Source organism: Dendropsophus ebraccatus, chromosome 15 (assembly GCF_027789765.1).
Source record: "Dendropsophus ebraccatus isolate aDenEbr1 chromosome 15, aDenEbr1.pat, whole genome shotgun sequence".
NCBI lineage: Eukaryota > Metazoa > Chordata > Amphibia > Anura > Hylidae > Dendropsophus > Dendropsophus ebraccatus.
Genome location: NC_091468.1, coordinates 20,509,695 through 20,528,485, shown reverse-complemented (window position 1 = coordinate 20,528,485; position 18,791 = coordinate 20,509,695). Strand labels below are relative to the sequence as shown.

General features: G+C 42.3%; 2 protein-coding genes across 2 annotated transcripts; one reads left to right on the top strand and one right to left on the bottom strand.

The window, feature by feature from the left end:
- Positions 1–351: 351 nt before the first annotated feature.
- On the top strand, positions 352–5,136 carry LOC138774098 (GTP cyclohydrolase 1-like). Its single transcript, XM_069954680.1, has 6 exons — positions 352–631; positions 2,292–2,401; positions 2,707–2,762; positions 4,005–4,036; positions 4,472–4,556; positions 4,860–5,136. The coding sequence occupies exons 1-6, from the start codon at positions 379–381 to the stop codon at positions 4,984–4,986; spliced, it is 663 nt and encodes a 220-aa protein (XP_069810781.1). The 5' UTR covers positions 352–378; the 3' UTR covers positions 4,987–5,136.
- Positions 5,137–6,896: 1,760 nt separating this feature from the next.
- Positions 6,897–18,786, bottom strand: CRIPT (CXXC repeat containing interactor of PDZ3 domain). The gene is made up of 5 exons (XM_069954682.1): positions 18,683–18,786; positions 18,363–18,428; positions 12,504–12,558; positions 9,433–9,536; positions 6,897–8,276 (listed from the first exon to the last, which is right to left on the bottom strand). The coding sequence occupies exons 1-5, from the start codon at positions 18,696–18,698 to the stop codon at positions 8,212–8,214; spliced, it is 306 nt and encodes a 101-aa protein (XP_069810783.1). The 5' UTR covers positions 18,699–18,786; the 3' UTR covers positions 6,897–8,211.
- Positions 18,787–18,791: the final 5 nt, after the last annotated feature.

Genomic DNA, 18,791 nt, shown 5'->3' with positions numbered 1-18,791 from the left:
ATCTGCCCCTCTGTCTTTCATCTGATGGGGTTGTAGCTCATCTATATGCTACATGAACATTATTCACATGGTAATTACAGAATCAGTGAAAGCACAATGAATGGACGGGCATCTGGCTGATCAGAGCAGCATGGCTAACCTGTTTATCAGACACCCTCCTTCCTCCCATTCATGTGCATCAGTCATCTGCAATTTAGCCTGAGGGAAAAGAGGCCATGCCACTGGAAAATAATACACCAGTGTAGCATTTGACAAGCTTCGACGTCACAGATCCTCAGCACAGATTGGTCTTGGAGCTCTGGTGATGTATAAATACAGAGAACTTTCTGAATGAGTCTGAACACTGACTGAGGAGCCTGATCCACAATAACATCAACCATGAACAACCACGTGAATGGAGAAGTCAACTGCAACTATATCACCAACTACAATGAAACCATAGACCTAAAAAAGAAACAGTGCAATAAGAAGCACCATGATGAGGATAAGCTGCCGGCCATAGAACATGCCTATACCACCATCCTGAAAGAACTGGGCGAGGATCCTGAACGGGAGGGATTGTTGAAGACTCCTTTGCGAGCAGCCAAAGCCATGCAATACTTTACTAAGGGGTACCAGGAGACTATTCAGGGTGAGTTAACATACAAGAATACCACATAGCTTTTCTATAGGCTGTGTTCACACACGTTGCGGTTCTAAAATAACATAGTACTGCACTGAAACTACAATGTGTGGACACAGCCTTATAGAACAAATCTACAAGCTTTATTTGTTAGAAATGGAAAACTTTTTTTTTTTAAAGGGGTTTTCTATCTGGTGGTTATGTGTGGCCTAGCAATATAGCTGTATTCAAGTCAATTGAATAGAGCTTCAGTACCGCACACAAACTGAGGACAAGAGTGGCGCTGTTTTTTTCTGCTCTTGGTAAACCCTATAATAGCTTTTCTATTGAGTGTTTTGCTTTTGTTCTTTTATGTGTGCAAAAAGTAAAACAAAAAAACATTTTTTATAGTTTTTTTTATTTAAATTTGCATCTAAAGTATTAAAATTGGGTTTCATAGTTTGTTTTGCCAAATAATATATATGGGGCAAGCTATAGCGGTTTGTGTGGGTGGGGGCTGTATTTTTATTTATAGTTTTTATGTTTTGTAAAATAATTTTTTAAAATAACTAATCCCCTTGGAAGTTAAAAAAGTCGATTGGGTGACATTCACACTCAGTGGGGCATCCATTGAAGCCCATCTAAGGGACCATTTACACAGAAAGATTATCTGACAGATTATCTGCCAAAGATTTGAAGCCAAAGCCAGAAACAGACTATGAACAGAGATCAGGTCATAAAGAAAAGCCTGAAATTTCTCCTCTTTTCAAATCCATTCCTGGCTTTGGCTTCAAATTTTTGGCAGATAATCTGTCAGATAATCTTTCTGTGTAAATGGACCCTAAGGGTCTGATCACAGGAGTCATTCTACCACCGCTTTTGTGGTGCCATTCATATAAGAGGCCAAAGGGGGCACTTCTGGTGGGACCCCAGGTAAGATTTAGGACAAGGATGGGGAATCTGTGGCCCCCCAGCTGTTGCAGAATTACAATTCCCATCATGCATGGACAGCTGAAGCCTGGGCATGATGGGAATTGTAGTTTTACAACAGCTGGATTGCTGCAGGTTCCCCATCCCTGATTTAGGGGAAGAACTGGAATCTGTAATAGACACAAGACCAGACAGTCTCTGTTTCTGAACAATAGCAATGCTGGTGTCACACACGGTAGTTTTTTTTTAGAAACTGCTACTTTGTGCCAAAACCAGAAGTGGATTCAACAGGAAAGAGCAGTGGCAGTTTTGAAAAAAAAATTGCTATGTATGAAATCAGCATAAAAAAATCACAATGTATACTTAAAGTATAAGTAAAACCCTCCCATTTGAGAAATGCAGGGGGCGGGAGAACATAGTAAACAAAGTATACTTACCTGTCCCCGTTCCCCCGCTCCCAGGTATAGTTGACGGCCGCCGGATGTAATTTTCGTCCAGCATCTGGGTATGTCAGGTACCGAGCTCCTCCATTTGCAACGTCATGGTCCTGCTTGATAGATTGCCTGCTTAGCCAGTCAGTGAGTGGGGCGGATCCCTCCTCAGTCACTGACTGGCTGAGTGGGCAGTCAATCATTGCTGTCTGATACACTACAGTAGGGAAGTCAAAATCTGCAGCGTGTGAACATACCTTTAATGTATGCATGCTTGGATATAATTGTTCCAATAATTAACTCTTGCTTTATGTATTTGTATGTTGCAGATGTGCTCAACAATGCCATGTTTGATGAAAACCATGATGAAATTGTCATTGTAAAGGATATTGATGTCTTTTCTCTCTGTGAACACCACTTGGTACCATTTTTTGGCAAGGTATGTACAAATATATCCATCATCAATGCATAAAGCTTAGCTTTGGCTGTCCAGGCATGATGGGAATTCTAGTTTTGCAACTGCTGGAGGACCGAAGGTTCCCCATCCCTGCCCTAGAGGGTAAAGGTGCTGTCACACTAGACATTATTTGCAAAAAACACAGCAATAAAAATGGCTTCTTTTGACTCAAAAAATGCAGCGCACAGATGTCGGCTGAGAGTCAGTAGTTTTGCAAAATTGCAGCTCGCTCAGTGTTTGTAGAGGGATTATGATTGATAGTAAAAAGTTTCTTCTTGTATTTTTAGGTGCACATTGGCTATCTACCTGACAAGAAAGTTGTTGGGTTAAGCAAACTGGCAAGGTAAGGATGAAAGGATGATCACCAGAGATGTGCCTATTCTTATCTGTGCATGGAAATGTCTGTGTTAGGCGGCTTTACATCACATATAATCTAATGTCACATATGCAGGCAATATGTTCCTCCCTTCATCATCCAGAGAAAGACTTCATGTCTGCATATAGACTTATTCATGACAGCCCCTACAATCTCAGGATCGGTGTGGGGCCTAGACGTCAGACCCCCCACACATGCTAAAAGGATAGCTTATCCTAGTAACAGGACATCGCTTTATAAGATGAGAATTCATTTATTTTCCTTTCAACTGGTGCCAGAAACTTATACAGATTTGTAATATAAGTCTTCCAGTAGACTGTATCAGCTGTTGTATGTAGGAAGTGGACATAAAGCAGGAGAGGTTTTTCTATGGGGATTTGCTACTGCTCTGGACAGTTCCTGACATGGACAGAGGTGGCAGCAGAGAGCACTGTCAGACTGGAAAGAATACAACACTTCCTGCAGGACATACAGAAGCTGTTAAGTACTGGAAATCTTGAGATTTTTTTAAATAGAAGTAATTACCAATCTGTATAACTTTCTGACACGTTGATATGTAAAAAAAAAGTTCTAAAGGCCGTCTTACACAGCCTGAGCCACACCGTAAACTAATGCGGATCTCCTAGACCACAGCCTATTATTCAGATTAATGGTCGTGTGGCCCGGTCTGCAAAGGACAATCATTGGATTGTTTGCGTGGCCCTTTGCTTTAATCAGTCATCAGCTGATGCCAATGATACAGTGCTTGCTTGTTAGTCACCTGATTACTAGCCCTATTACATGGGACAATATCTGATCAGACAGAACTTGCCAAATTGTTTGGGTTCTGCAACATTCTTTATGTTTTCCAGGACTCCCTAGGGCAGCATGCAACTTCTCCAGTTGCTGGGAGTCAAAGGCCGAGCGCTCGAGTACAGAGAACATTGCCGAACCAGCTCGTGTATTAGGGCCATAATGGATCGATTTAGTCTGCAAAATATTGTGGAGTTTACAAACTGCTCCGGAAAAGTCCAGGATGAAAGTCTGAGGTCTTGTGGGGCTGTATCCAAGATGGATCCTAGGATATCCCAGTCCTAGGCGATAACAGACTCATATCTTTGCAGACTAAACCAATCGATGGCTGATCCCTTAGTTTCTCTAGTTTCACACAACTCTGGGAATAAACCATTAAATATTAAGATATCTGATGACTTTTTTTTTTTCTTTCAGAATTGTTGAAATCTTCAGCCGGAGATTACAAGGTAGAGTAATAATTTATACAAGTTTGTAATGTTTTATATAGAATTTAAAGGGGTACTCTGGGCATTCATATTTTTAAACAATGATGGAGCATATAATAAACAGACAATTATCATCCGCCCTGCTCCGCTTGAGTCCTCCCGTGATGTCTTCAGGTCCCTAGCTGAACGCTCTTGGCTGCTACTTCCGAGACTGACTCATGCCGGCAGTGAGGGCCCAAGGGGCCCATCATTGGCTGTGCTGTCTGGCTTCAGTCAGTGATAGTCTGATCACCAACTGGGAATTGTCATGTAGCCCCAGCCAATAGGACATACTACCAATCCTCCAGTATAGGAATGCAAGATCCCAGATATAGGTGGTATACCCCTTTAAGAATGTTGTACATCAGACACCACATAGATAATCTGCATTCTCTAAAAAAGTTGTGTATTTTACAGTTCAGGAACGTCTCACAAAGCAGATTGCCCTTGCGATCAATGAGGCCCTACAGCCTATGGGAGTAGCAGTTGTTATGGAAGCTTCGTAAGTATTCTTTACTATTTTTCTTTGCTTTGTGAAAAATGGCCGCTGTCTGCACTAATTTCAAAGCAAAGCATTTTTATGGCAAGAACGGACGTCGTTTTAAATGCCAACAACGGCCATACTTGACATTAAAAAAATAAGTTGTGTGAACATAGCCCAACAATGTGTCTCCCTGCTACTGTGCCGGAGGGAAACGCCACAGGATCGCAGGATATATGTAAAGGAAAACACCCTGATGCTCTGCACCCTTTACTTCTAGCAGCCCCAGATCCCATAAAGTCTCGCTTATGTCCCCGCTCATAGGCACATGTGTATGGTAATGCGTGGCGTACAGAAGATGAACAGCAGGACGGTCACCAGCACCATGCACGGGATCTTCAGAGATGACCCCAAGACCAGAGAAGAATTCCTATCACTGATCAAGCAATGAACCATCAGCACTTTCATACTTACACAGTATTATATTAGTATTATAACACAAGCAACCTATAAAATGAATAACTCATTAATGGTGCTTAACTGTAATCTTTTTGTTTGTTTGTCCAATAAAATGAATAATAAAATAATGCAATTTCCCTAATATTTGTCCGAACTTCTCAGTGAATTCACTATTCCTATTAGGTAGATCCATAGTGATCAGGTCACTTAGGAAAACTATAGTAAAAGGGGCACTTTTCTATTAAAACTATATCCTAGAGACTCCTCTCCTCTCGTCAGCCTCCAAAGTAAACAACTGGCCTCTTGTAGGGTTATAGTCCTGCAGACTTTGATAAGGGCGGAGAAGATCAGCCTCATAGAATTGTGCTGTGGTGGTTAGACCCTTAGCTTTCCATTCGGAAAGTGAAAGATTTGGTAAATTTGCTTCAATAAGTGACAGAGGGATTACAGAGGGGTGGAGTTCAGCGTTGGAGTCTGAGGAGATGTGGTACTGTTTCCAAGCTTGGAGAGATGCTAGGACTAAAGGGTTAGAACAGGCAAAGCGTAGTCCTTTCCAGAAAGGGAGGAACATAACATGGTTAAGGCTAAGTGGGGCTACTTCATTAGATTCTATTTGCATCCACGGAGGGGACGAGTTTGCTTGCCACCATTTTCTAATTCCCGCTACCATAGAGGCAATATATTAACTTTTTAAGTCGGGGACACCCAGCCCTCCAACTCCTCTATGTTTGAACAAAATTTTTTATCCAACCCTTGATCTCTTCCCTCCGGAAAATGAGTATATAACTGCAGTAAACTCATCTTTTTATTTTGAAAAAGTTTTAGCATATGGCGCTGGCTCCACACAACCTTTTCTACGCAAATGGGGTTTATGGATGGAGTCATCATACTGTACACACGCACAATGAGCAGTTCACATATGGGCTTTGAATACATTTACATTATATTATAATATATTATTTTTCTCTCTTCACCTTTATCTTTACTGACAAACCAGTATACTTTACACTTATTTGCTCAGGAGGTGCTACACCTAATGTAATTCTAACAGGCTGAATGTATGTTACCACAATTTTATTACTGTTGTTTCTATATTCTTTGTTAACCCATATGTTAGCTTGTTGTACAAACATGTTAACTTTACTGTTGGCACTAAAGTCAGTGCTTATAGATTTTCTCTTTTGTAATATGTTCTTAAAAAACCTAATAAAAACATTGAACCAGAAAACCTCTCCTGCTCTGGACAGTTCCTGTCACAGACAGAGGTGGCAGCAGAGAGCACTGTGTCAGACTGGAAAGAATACACCACTTCCTGCAGCACATACAGCAGCTGGTAAGTACAGAAAGACTTGAGATTTTTAAATAGAAGTAAACTACAAAACTTTAGATTGGTCCGTATCTGAGTGTTTAGACCCGTACCAATCGGGAGAGGACGTGATGCAGCGTGGTCCACTCTCGCTCTGTGTTAGGGGGAAAAAAAAACAAAAACAAAAAAGTCTATGGAGCCCGACTCTTTCTTACAGAGTAAGGCGCGGACATGCTGTAGTGTCCTTGATCTTGCAATAAATTATGCTTAGCACTTCCATATGATATAGATCTGGATGTCGGCCACTAAGGAAAACCATAATAGTGAATCTCCGTCATGATCCCTTAGGCTACATTCACACATTCTGTAAGTTTGTCCGTAATTGCGGATCCGCAAAAAATACGGATTATGGATGCACTATGGAATGTGTGAATGTAGCCTTACATCTCCCTTCTCTATTGGCAGCACTGGGGACAGATATCGCATGTACATTGTGATAGGGTTTGTGTAGCAGTAAAAAGTAAAATGCTAAATATAAAAAATATTAAAAGTAGTAACCAAGAGTGTCTCACATCCGTAAGAACCATCACACATCATAGGATTTAAAAACATTCTGTTTCTTTAATTTACAATACTCTAAACTCATAGAGAGGAGCAAAGAGAGGACTGACGGATGTTACATGCTACATTTTGGGCTCTGTTCACACGGCTGTTCAGTGCTGTTTCTGCAGACTACTCACGATAGGCTGACAACTGCTGCCCTATTGTACGCAGTAAAAACAAAACTAAGCCGTGATGGACGTCCTGAGTCAATGGGATCCATTGTGGTAGCCATGACACCAGTGTGAACAGAGGTGAACCCAACAAAAGGTAAAATACAAATATAACTGTTTATATTTATTAAAATAACAGAGGAAAAGTGATAACATATTGTGTAAATGTCACAACTAAAAATGTTCACATTTTTCATCAGTTGGGCTCTAAGGGGGAGATTTATCAAACATGGTGTAAAGTGAAACTGGCTCAGTTGCCCCTAGCAACCAATCAGATTCCACTTTTCATTCCTCACAGACACTTTAGAAAAAGGAAAGGTGGAATCTGATTGGTTGCTAGGGGCAACTGCACCAGTTTCACTTTACACCATATTTGATAAATCTCCCCCTAAGTGTTCAGCCCCCAATCTCCCTGCTCTCTGTACAGGAATGAGATGGTCCCATATACTGGCATTATGTGACCGCCTTAATAACACTCTTAAGAGCCTAGAAAGATTGTGCTGAGCTCTGACTAATGGTGCGTTTACACAGACAGATTTATCTGATAGATCTTTGAAGCCAAAACCCAGGAACAGACTATAAACAGGGATCAGGTCATAAAGGAAAGACTGGGATCTATCCTCTTATCAAATCTATTCCTGGCTTTGGCTTCAAAAATCTGTCAGATAAATCTTTCTATGTAAACGCACCCTAAGTCTAAAACAAGTTGTAAGGAACCTTGGCTCTCCAGCTGTAGCAAAACTACAACTCCCATCATGCCTAGACAGCTTTGGCTGTCCAGGCATGATGGGAGTTGTAGTTTTGCAACAGCTGGATAGCCAAGGTTTCTTACCCCTGGCCTAAACACTTAGACCTGATCGATCAAAACTTTTAATATCCTACAAAAGACACATAAAGAGTTTTATTTTTCAGGACAGTGTCCATTTAAATTAAAGCTACAATCCGTAACAATGTATACATGGGTTGAACAGATAACAGACTGAGGCTTTATCCACCAACATCCATTGATGAAAATCTTGGATAACTCAAAGTCTTAAGAAAATAAAGTGAGCAACAAGATATTTACATGAACGATACACAAGTAGGGTCTCTGCCCTTCAGCCTGGACAGATCGACTTTGACACCGTCCTTACAGCCATTACACAGAGGTTTGCTTATAATTCTTTGTATCCAGGACTTTCTTCCCACACATTGCGCAGATCCCTAGAAGACAAAAGAAGAGAGTGAAGAGGTTTCCATCACATCTATATGCGTATATTATATAGTGTACAGGGTGTCCTAGGGACATTCTCCTGCAGCGCCACCACAAGGGAAAATAAAGCACTACAGATTCCATAGTGAATTCAAAGAGCTGTCTGTATAATGTGTGGGTGTGCTGGGTTTTCCAGGTTAAGAGATGCTTCTTGCAACCCTTCCCCCTGTCTAATGGGGCACAGAGGTTTCTAAACCAGACAATCACTTTAAAGGCTTATCCAGTGAAAATCTTTTTCTTTCAGATCAATTGAAAACAAAAAGTTTGTAATTTACTTCTATTAAAAATCTCAAGTCTTCCCATGCTTATTAGCTACTATATGTCATGCAGGAAATGTTTTATTTCCAGTCTAACACAGTGCCCTCTGCTGACATCTCTGGCCGAGACAGGAATTCTGTTTTGGTTTTCTATGAATCCCCATAGAAAATCTCTCCCACTCTGGACAGTTCCTGTCACAGCCAGAGATGTCAGCAGAGAGCACTGTGTCTGACTGAAAATAAAACATTTCCTGCAGGACATACAGCAGCTGATAAGTGTGGGAAAACTTACGATTTTTTAATAAAAAGTAATTTACAAATCTATATAACTTTCTGCCACCACTTGATTTGAAAGAAAAAGATTTTCGCTGGACAACCCTTTTAACTGTAATGATATTTGGCATGTCCTACAAGATTTCTATATTAAAGGAGAAGCGGTTTTTAAAAATTTGGCAGCCAGCAGAACGGGGGGGGGGGGGGGGGATTTAATCAGGAGTAGGAAGGCGTTGACTCCCCCCCCCAGGTTGTGATGACTTCATGACTGGTCACCCAGCCAATCAGTGACTGGAGTGGCATCCCGTCACTGACTGGCTGAGCGGCCAGTCCATGAGCTGGGTTGTGACGTGTCGGCGTCAGAGATCCCGGAGCCCCTTGGGGGTCCCGAGGCCGATCCCACCGTTCACCACAGGCTCAGGGAGAGGTAAGTTCCTACTCCTGATCAAATCCCCCTCTCCCTACCGGATTTTAAAAATGGCCGGACTTCTCCTTTAACTTTTAGAGGCCTCGGCCCAGGCCCACTGCTACATAAGCTACATTCATTGTCTTATTAGCAGAGTTTTCTATTACTCACCCTTCTTGTAAGCACATCCTTGGCAATAGTGAGATCCTGGCTGGTGAACAGAACTTTTGCAGATACGACATATTGCAAATCGATTTTTACCATATGGGTCAAACCTAAGAGACAAAAAAATAAAATAAAAAAAATCTATAAGCAGCTGTAATAGATAAAATACCACAAGCTATGGCTCCTCCGTTCCTCCTAGTATGACTGATGCCTCAGATGCACTGCTGTTACTGAGGGATAACATGCACTATATTCACTTAATAACTACAATAAACAATTGACATTTTCAGTAGGGTTTTTTACGCCGATTAGTTAAGGAAGATGACAGTGTGAGCGGCTGATAGGACACATCGTGATCCTCTTAGATTCTAAATAGTTTAATGGAAATGACTGTAACAGAGTCATGATGTACTGGAGACGGGAAGCCGTGGAAGGTTTGTCCTATTCTCAGGGCTGGAAATAGCAGTAACCTTTACTGGCGCATTCCCCACCACTAGAATTATTACTCGGTTTCCATGGTTACATCTTTCGGAACATTTGTCCGAGGTAAAATTGAATGCATTGCTGTACTTTGCTTGTACATCCAAGGCATCTGGCTGGTTCTCCGACACGTTGAATGGTTTTGCTATGAGAAGGCAGCCCTTGCTAGCAGCCATTCATGTCACATTATTAACCCCTTACCATCAGTAACATGTATATATACGTTCCTACTGCACATACCCCTTGCAATAGGAATGTATATATACGTTCCTGCACTGACAGGGCTTCTCATGTGTGCGGGAGCGCTGCAGTGAGAGCGGCCCCGCACACATCAGTGTGTCCGGGGCCGGAGGTAATGAGAGGCAGCTGAGATCTGCGTCTCATTAACCCCTTAAACGCCGCAATCTATAGCGATCGCGGCGTTTAAGGAACTCTGTGACAGATTAAGGATATGTGGGGGTCAGTGATCACAGGCGGGGGTAAGTCACTTACCTCCGTCCTGTCGGATCGGCGATACATGTATAGAGTCTGCTCCCAGGCAGGCTCTATGCACAGATCGCCGATAACACTGATCCATGCTCCTTTACCATTATAAAAATAAAAACAAACAAACATAGAAACATAGAAGATTGTCGGCAGAAAAAGACCACTGGGTCCATCTAGTCTGCCCTTTTAGTATTTTCTTTCTTATTATCTTAGGATAGATGTATGTTTATCCCAGGCGTGTTTAACATATTACATATCGTAGCTTGCGGAATTGTCTGATCTATTAAAATATTTTTGTTCCCGCACGATGAACGGCGTAAACGGGGGGGGGGGGGGGGGGGGTTATGGAAACACACCAGGATTGCTGATTTTAATAAATTATATATCAGAAAAAATCTTAAAAAGCGATCGAAAATTTGACACCTCAACCAGCCCTGTAGGTAGAAAAATAAAAGCACTATGGCTCTTAGAAGGCGAGGAGGAACATTGCATCAATCTGACCCGGACATCCGGGCATCAAAGGGCTCTGTCTTGAAGGGGTTAATATCTCTGATTTACCTAGTACTATCTTTGCATTTGTGGCTATTTATATTACTGTTACTGCATACTGGTATTTTATCCCCTTGTTCGGTCTCTATATATTCTCAGCATATAACTGACCTGTAATGCTGCAGGAAGACAATGGATTCCTGCCTTTTATGTGATTTTACTTGCTTCTATGGAAAAACCTCTTTATAATAAAGTTTTTAATGTATTACAGGTCTGTCCACTTACTTTATGTCTCACCTTCTCTTGTTGGATTATGAGATCTCTATGATGTACTTTCTGTATCTCTCATATGTGCAGCCACTGCACCCATTATGTGGAAGCAGCTGAACCCATTAAGAAAGATGCCACCCTAAGGCAAAGACACTCACCCCCTCCCAATAAGGAGAATAGGGGCTTTTTAGATGCTTTCTGACTGGTGGCACTCCAACTACTGGGACTCTAACAATCACAAGATTGGGGGCCCTTGTTTTCTTTGACTGAATAAAGCACAATAGCAGCAAATGGACGTGTATACTTACATCCCCTACATCACCTAAAAGAGAAGGTGGCACAAGTCTTCTGCTTTCTGGTGCTCAATTGGTGAGGTGACATTGTGTGGGTATTAGTGTATGGGGATGGTTTGAACCAGACATAATGATTTGGATATACACACGTCTCCCTAGTCCTGGAAGATCCACGAAATGAGCACTGGTGAATAGAAGGCTTGAGCCGTCTCCCACTCCCCAGAGAATCTGTTTAATGGGGCAGATGAAGACTGTTAAAGTGTCACTGTGTTTTTTTTTTTGTAGAAATCAATAGTCCAGGCGATTTTAAGAAACTTTGTAAATGGGTTTATTAGGCAAATATGCAATTATCTGCTTTGAAAAAGACTTTCCCCAGCCCCCCCTCCTCCCTCCTCTCTCTCATTCACTGCTCATTATCAGGAAATCTCGACTCTTTTACATCAGTCGAGCCCTGTGTAACCTATGGAGAGGAGAGGGGGGAGGAGGGAGAGTAGTCGCAGAGAGAAGAGAGCAAAGGATTACACAGCGGGACCTGTATGAAAGCCGTATTCAGAGGTCAGATAGGTCATTGCTGACTTCAGAAGAGATAACCTGGTGATGTAGCTGTAAATTAACTCTTTGTTGTCCTGTTTTGGTGCCTCATCTCCCTCCACCCCTCTCCATAGAAAACCATGAAGACAGGGGGGAGAGCTTCAAACTGCTTTTTCACGATAAAAATGCATTTTTCACCTAATAAACCCAATTACCCAAGTTTCTTAAAATCACCTGTACTATTGATTTCTGCAAAAAAAAAAAAAATAAAATGTCATGACATGACATTTTAAGCCTTTTACTCTGCTACCTTTGTCCAGCCCATAGAGTTGAATAAAGCTGCAGCATGCATGTCCGACCTCTGCTCCATGCACTATGCATAATAAATGTGTCCGAATGCTGTGCGCTAAAATTCTAACACATCATGTCATATATCAGAGCGCTCGTGTAGATAAATTCTGTTAAGAGTATGGAAAATAACATTGATAACCTGGAAATGCACAGCACCCAGACACGCACTGCACTAACCTCGCTTTCTTTGACGTTAGCGCTTTGTTTTCGTTCAGCTTTCGGCCACCGCTTTCTGCAAGTGCAATAAAAAAATTAATTAAATTACAAACATTAAAAACATTAACCCTTTGAGGACCAGGCCCAAAATGACCCAGTGGACCGCGCAAATTTTGATTTTAGTGCTTTCGTTTTTCCCTCCTCCCCTTCTAAGAGCTCTAGCACTCTCAGTTTTCTATCTACAAGCCATGTAAGTGCTTGTTTTTTACAGGAATAGTTGTACTTTGTAATGGCGTCTTTCATTTTACCATAACATGTATGATGGAATCCCAAATATATTATTTATGAAGACATAAATAGGTGAAATCGTAAAAAGGAATGCAATATGGTAACGTTTGGGGGGTTCCTGTGTCTACGTAATGCACTATATGGTAACAGCGACATGATACTATTATTCTATAGGTCAGTCCGAACACAACCATATGCAGGTTACACAGATTCTCTAATGTTATATATGTATTTTTTTATTAAATCCTTTTTTTTGGCAATTAAATATTAATAAAATGGTCCTATTGTGACGCTTATAACGGTTTTACTTTTTCACCTATGGGGCTGTATGGGGTGTCATTTTTTCCGCCATGATCTCTAGTTTTTATTAATACCATATTTCTGAAGACCGAACGTTTTGATCACTTTTTATTGATTTTTTTTAATGTATAATGTAACATAAAATCGGTAATCTGCGCACTTTTTCCCCTCTTTTCGTGTACGCCGTTTACCGATCACAATGACGCTTGTTATATTTTAATAGATCGGACAATTACGCACGCTACGGTATATTATATGTTTATCTATTTATTCATTTTTATATGTTTTATTTATATAATGGGAAAGGGGGGTGATTTAGACTTTTATTGGGGGAGGGGTTTTGGGGTAGTGTAATAGTGTTTTGAACTTTTTTTTTTTACACTTTTGAAGTCCCTTTGGGGGACTTTTACATCCAGTACTTGGATTTTTACACTGACCATTGCTATGCCATAGGCCTAGCATTGATCAGTGTTATCGGCGCTCTGCTCATTGAGCCTGCCTGTGCAGGCTCAGTGTAGCAGATCGCCGATCGGACCGCACGGAGGCAGGTGAGAGACCTCCGGCAGTCCGTTTCAACGATCGGGACCCCTGCAGTCACACTGCGGGGGTCCCGATCGGTAAGTGACAGGGGACTCCCCCTGTCACTTACACTTAAACGCCGCGGTCGCGCCGCGATCGTGGCGTTTAAGGGGTTAATGACACGCGGCAGCGCGATCGCTGCAGCGTGTCATTACCGGTGAGGTCCCGACTGCTCACTGCAGCCGGCCCCCACCTGCTATGAAGCGCGCTCCGCTCCGGAGCGCGCTTCATAGCGGGAAAGACACCCAGGACGTAAGGTTACGTCATGGGTCGTCTGGGGACAGACTTCCATGACGTAACCCTACGTCCAGGGTCGTCTAGGGGTTAAAGAGTCACTGTCGTATTTTTTTTTTTTTTTTTTGCAGAAATCAATAGTCCAGGCGATTTTAAGAAACTTTGTAATTGTGTTTATTAGGCAAATATGTTATTATCTGCATTTAAAAAGCCTTTTCCCAGGTCCCCCCCCTCTCTCCTCTTTTCCCTCCACTGCAAAAAATCTGAAAATTGTTACTTGTTGCATCAGACGTACCCAGTCTGTTCTATAGAGAGGGGAGGGGGGGAGGAGGAAGGAGGGGGCAGCAGAAAGCTGAGAACAAAGGGATTACAGGCACAGAGCTGGGTGACAGCTGTAATCAGAGGTCAGAGAGGTCAGTGCTGACTGTCAGGGCTCGTTCACACAGAGCAAAAGCAGCTGAATTTCTGCGCTGAATCAGCGCTGAAATTTCAGCCGTTAAAATAGGTGCAGATCTAATTTCCATTGTGTTAAATGGAAATTCTGCTCTGCAGTTCACACGGTGGAATTTCCGCACTGAACTAATCCGCTTTACACCAGAAGAATGAACATGTTCATTCTTCCGCTAGCGGAAGCCTATACAAACCAATGGGGCTCTGATTTTCTGTTTCAATGCAGAATACAAGCGTAATACAAGCGGAAATTACGCGCTGAATCAGCGCGGAAATGGGGAAAGAAGGGGGGGGGGGGATTCTAGTATATATTCTGGTATAGTCTAGTTTACTCGCCAAATATTCGCTGAATTTCAGCGCTGATTGCATGCGGATTCAGCGCGGATTCCTCGAGTATTTTGCACTGAATTTGTCAAAAGCTGATTACGAGCTGAACACTTTCCTAGCGGAATACGCAGAGATTCTGCTTACATTCTGCTCGGAATTCAGCGTCAGTTGATTTCAGGCGGAAATATTTCCTCGCGTAATCCGCCCCTTTTGCTCTGTGTGAACGTAGCCTCAGAGGAGATACAGGGTGAGGTATTTGTAGATTAACTCTTTGTTGCCCTGTTTTGGTCTTTTATTTAGCTCTCTCCATAGGAGAACAATGAAGACAGGGGGAGAGCTTCAAACTGCTTTTCATGATAAAAATGCATTTTTCGGCTAATAAACCCAATGACAGTTTCTTAAAATCGCCTGGACTATTGATCTCTGCAAAAAAAATAAAATAAATAAATTAACGACAGTGACACTTTAACAAATTAGAAACAACCCAGCACATGATATAAAAGCTATTATATTACACGTACAATGTTATTATCTCAGACATACTAGTGTTTGCTGGTTACATACACAGCTACATTCGGTACATTCAATGAGGATGATCGGTGTCTAGGCTAGCCAATGTGTTTTCTAAACAGAATACAGGCAGAACATGTCAATGTGTGAACCACAGGATACAGTATATCCCCAATGAAAACACATATTACGGGCAGTTTTTACACAGATTAGGACATCCTAAACAATATACATGCAAATATGTCATTGAATATACTTTATCCTTCTTCTCATTCATTGTGTACTCTACTGTATCCTTCAGGAATCTGCTAACACCTATCTTGACAGCATAAGAAAGTACACTTTACAGTAGTTCCCGATAGCCATGTACTCTGCTACATGTCAGTCATCTACATCGGTGTTCCCCAACGTGTGGCTGTCCAGGCATGATGGGAATGGCAGTAAAGCATACCCAGTTATGCTGTGAAGATTTCCTGCCCCTCACCCCCACCCACCCAAGAACCTATGTAACTAAAGGGGACAAACTACATTACTGTTTTCTAACAAGGCAAATGTATACCCATGTATACCCAGAAGATCTGTGGATGTCGGGAAATGTGAAAACTGATAAAACAGGACAACCAGTCTGCTCTTTGCCAGAGCCAGAGCCCAGCAATACTAAGTGAAGCAAAGCAACAAGAAGATGGCTCCATACAGTGCGTATTGGCTGTGCTGAGTTATTGCAGATGAGCTCTCATTCACTTCAACGGGACCTGAGCTGCAGTAATACAGAACAGCCACTAGCAATGTACAGGGTTGCTGGCTTCCTGCCTTATTTACAGCTCTGGTGACCAGCTGATCAGAGGTGGTGCTCAGGGTTGGCTCTCCATAAATCTAATACTGGTGACCTATTCAGCGGATAGGTCACCAATACATTTTGCCTTAAAAGAGTGTATAAATATATACAGTGGTACCTTGGTTTAAGAGTAACTTTGATTAAGAGCATTTTGCAAGAAGAGCTCACAGTTTTTTAAAATTGTAACTTGGTTTAAGAGCATAGCTTTGGTTTAAGAGCTCCTTGTACTGGGTGGGACATGGAGTGGGGGAGGGGCATGGCCTGTATAGCGGGGTCTACAGCACTGTACTCTTACCCAGGAAGTCTCCCTCACCTTCCAATTCATAACAGATCTGCTTCAGACTGGGGCTTACATCAGGGGACAGGACTGTGGAGGTAATCTCTCCATAGCTGTAACCCCTCTCTCCCCGGACAGAGAGTGCTGCATGTATGAGCCCACATCTGCCCTGCTCATTCCTTCCTGCTCCCTGCAGTCTCTGTCCGCCCTTGTATTTCCCATCCTCTCCATTACTGTACAGTAACTTATAATATCACAGATTCTGCTGTTTCTAAATGTTTGTTTCATTTATTTTACATGTTATTAAAATAAAAAAATCATTATTTTTGGGGTGTGGAACCAATTGTCTGCATTTCAATTATTTCTTATGGGAAAGTTTGCTGTGGTTTAAGAGTGGATTTGGATTACAAGCACGGTCCCGGAACGAATTATGCTCGTAATCCAAGGCACCACTGTACTTATTATTAGGGGAGATATTTATAAAGTGCTTTTTTCCCTGCACTTACTACTGCATCAAGGCTTCACTTCCTGGATAACATGGTGATGTCACTTCCTGGATAACAGGGTGACGTCACTTCCTGGATAACAGGGTGACGTCACTTCCTGGATAACATGGTGGTGTCACTTCCTGGATAACATGGTGGTGTCACTTCCTGGATAACATGGTGGTGTCACTTCCTGGATAACATGGTGGTGTCACTTCCTGGATAACATGGTGGTGTCACTTCCTGGATAACATGGTGATGTCACTTCCTGGATAACATGGTGATGTCACTTCCTGGATAACATGGTGATGTCACTTCCTGGATAACATGGTGATGTCACAACCCGACTCCCAGAGCTGTGCGGGCTGTGGCTGCTGGAGAGAATGATGGCAGAAGGATTCTCAGTGTCCCTCAGGGTCCCCCTGCAATCATCCTCTCCAGCAGCCACAGCCCGCACAGCTCTGGGAGTCGGGTTGTGACACCACCCTGTTATCCAGGAAGTGACACCACCATGTTATCCAGGAAGTGACACCACCATGTTATCCAGGAAGTGACACCACCATGTTATCCAGGAAGTGAAGCCTTGATGCAGTATTAAGTGCAGGGAAAAAAGCACTTTATAAGCATTTCCCATAATAAGTGTATATTGGTCATTTGTATAACTTTTGGGGGACAATACAATACTTAAATAAAAATTTTCGCCGGACTTCTACTTTAAAATGTAACATACCAAATCCTTCCCTCCCAATTATCATTTGTCAAGGGGAGAGCAAGGAGATCTCTATAGATAGCTGAAGGACCCACTGCAGTCAGAAAGCTTTTTTCTAATATGTATTAGGGGCCATAGAGGGAATCTGTCAGCTAAAATTCACAATACAAACTGCGGACCCTGTTAGATGTATGTAAGGACAAGGAGACTGATGGAACCTTTTATACAACTGTCTGTGCTTCTAGACCAGGGGTAGGGAACATTGGCTCTCCAGCTGTTGCAAAACTACAACTCCCATCATGCCTGGACAGCCAAAGCTAAAGCAACAGTTGGAGAGCCAAGGTTCCCTACCTTTGTTTTATAATTTAGAAACATTCTTATTCTTCTGTACAAAATGTCAAAAACCCATTCCCAAGCCCCCACCCGCTCCAATGAGGACAATGAGCTTACAATCATAAGTTGTAGTCGTCCAGTGGCCTCCAGAGATCAAAACCTGACATGTCCCTGTGACATTTTAAAGGGGTTAAACAGGGAAAATCTTTATTTTTCAAATCAACTGTTTTCAGAAAGTTATATAGACTTTTAATTTACTGTTCAGAGCAGCAAATCCCTATAGAAAACCTCTCCTGCTCTGGACAGTTCCTGACATGGACAGAGGTGGCAGCAGAAAGCACTGTGTCAGACTGGAAAGAATACACCACTTCCTGCAGGACATACAGCAGCTGATAAGTACTGGAAGAATTGAGATTTTTAAATAGAAGTAAATTACAAATCTATAGAACTTTCTGAAAAAAGTTGATATGAAAGAAAAAGATTTTGTCTGGAGTACCCCTTTACTGACCATGTCCATATGAGCTCCTGCTGTGACCTGTGCGCTGGGGTTTACCTGTGGTATTCCTGGCCCCCGCCTTCCATGTATCGGGGGTGATGACTGTGCCCAGCTTCTTCTCACCTGTAAGCAGACATGACAGCTGCTGTGAGGGGTGTATCAGCCATTGCTATACATATTATTATACAGGACATGTTATGACATCAGCCAGCAGCATACATAATAGGAGTTATAGTTTCTGTAAGCTAAGCCTCTCAGCTGTTGTAAAACTACAACTCCCAGCATGCCCCGTCAGCTTTTGGCTACATCATAAAGACAGGAGTGCGGTCATATCATACAAGGCGCTCACGGCAGCCACGGAGCCCGGGGACACTTACATTTGTCGCACACCATCTCGCCTTCACTTCCTCGATGAAGACCGTAAACAAAAAATAAACTTCCGGGATCGTCACTTCCGCCTCCGCCGATCACGTGCTCATAATTCTC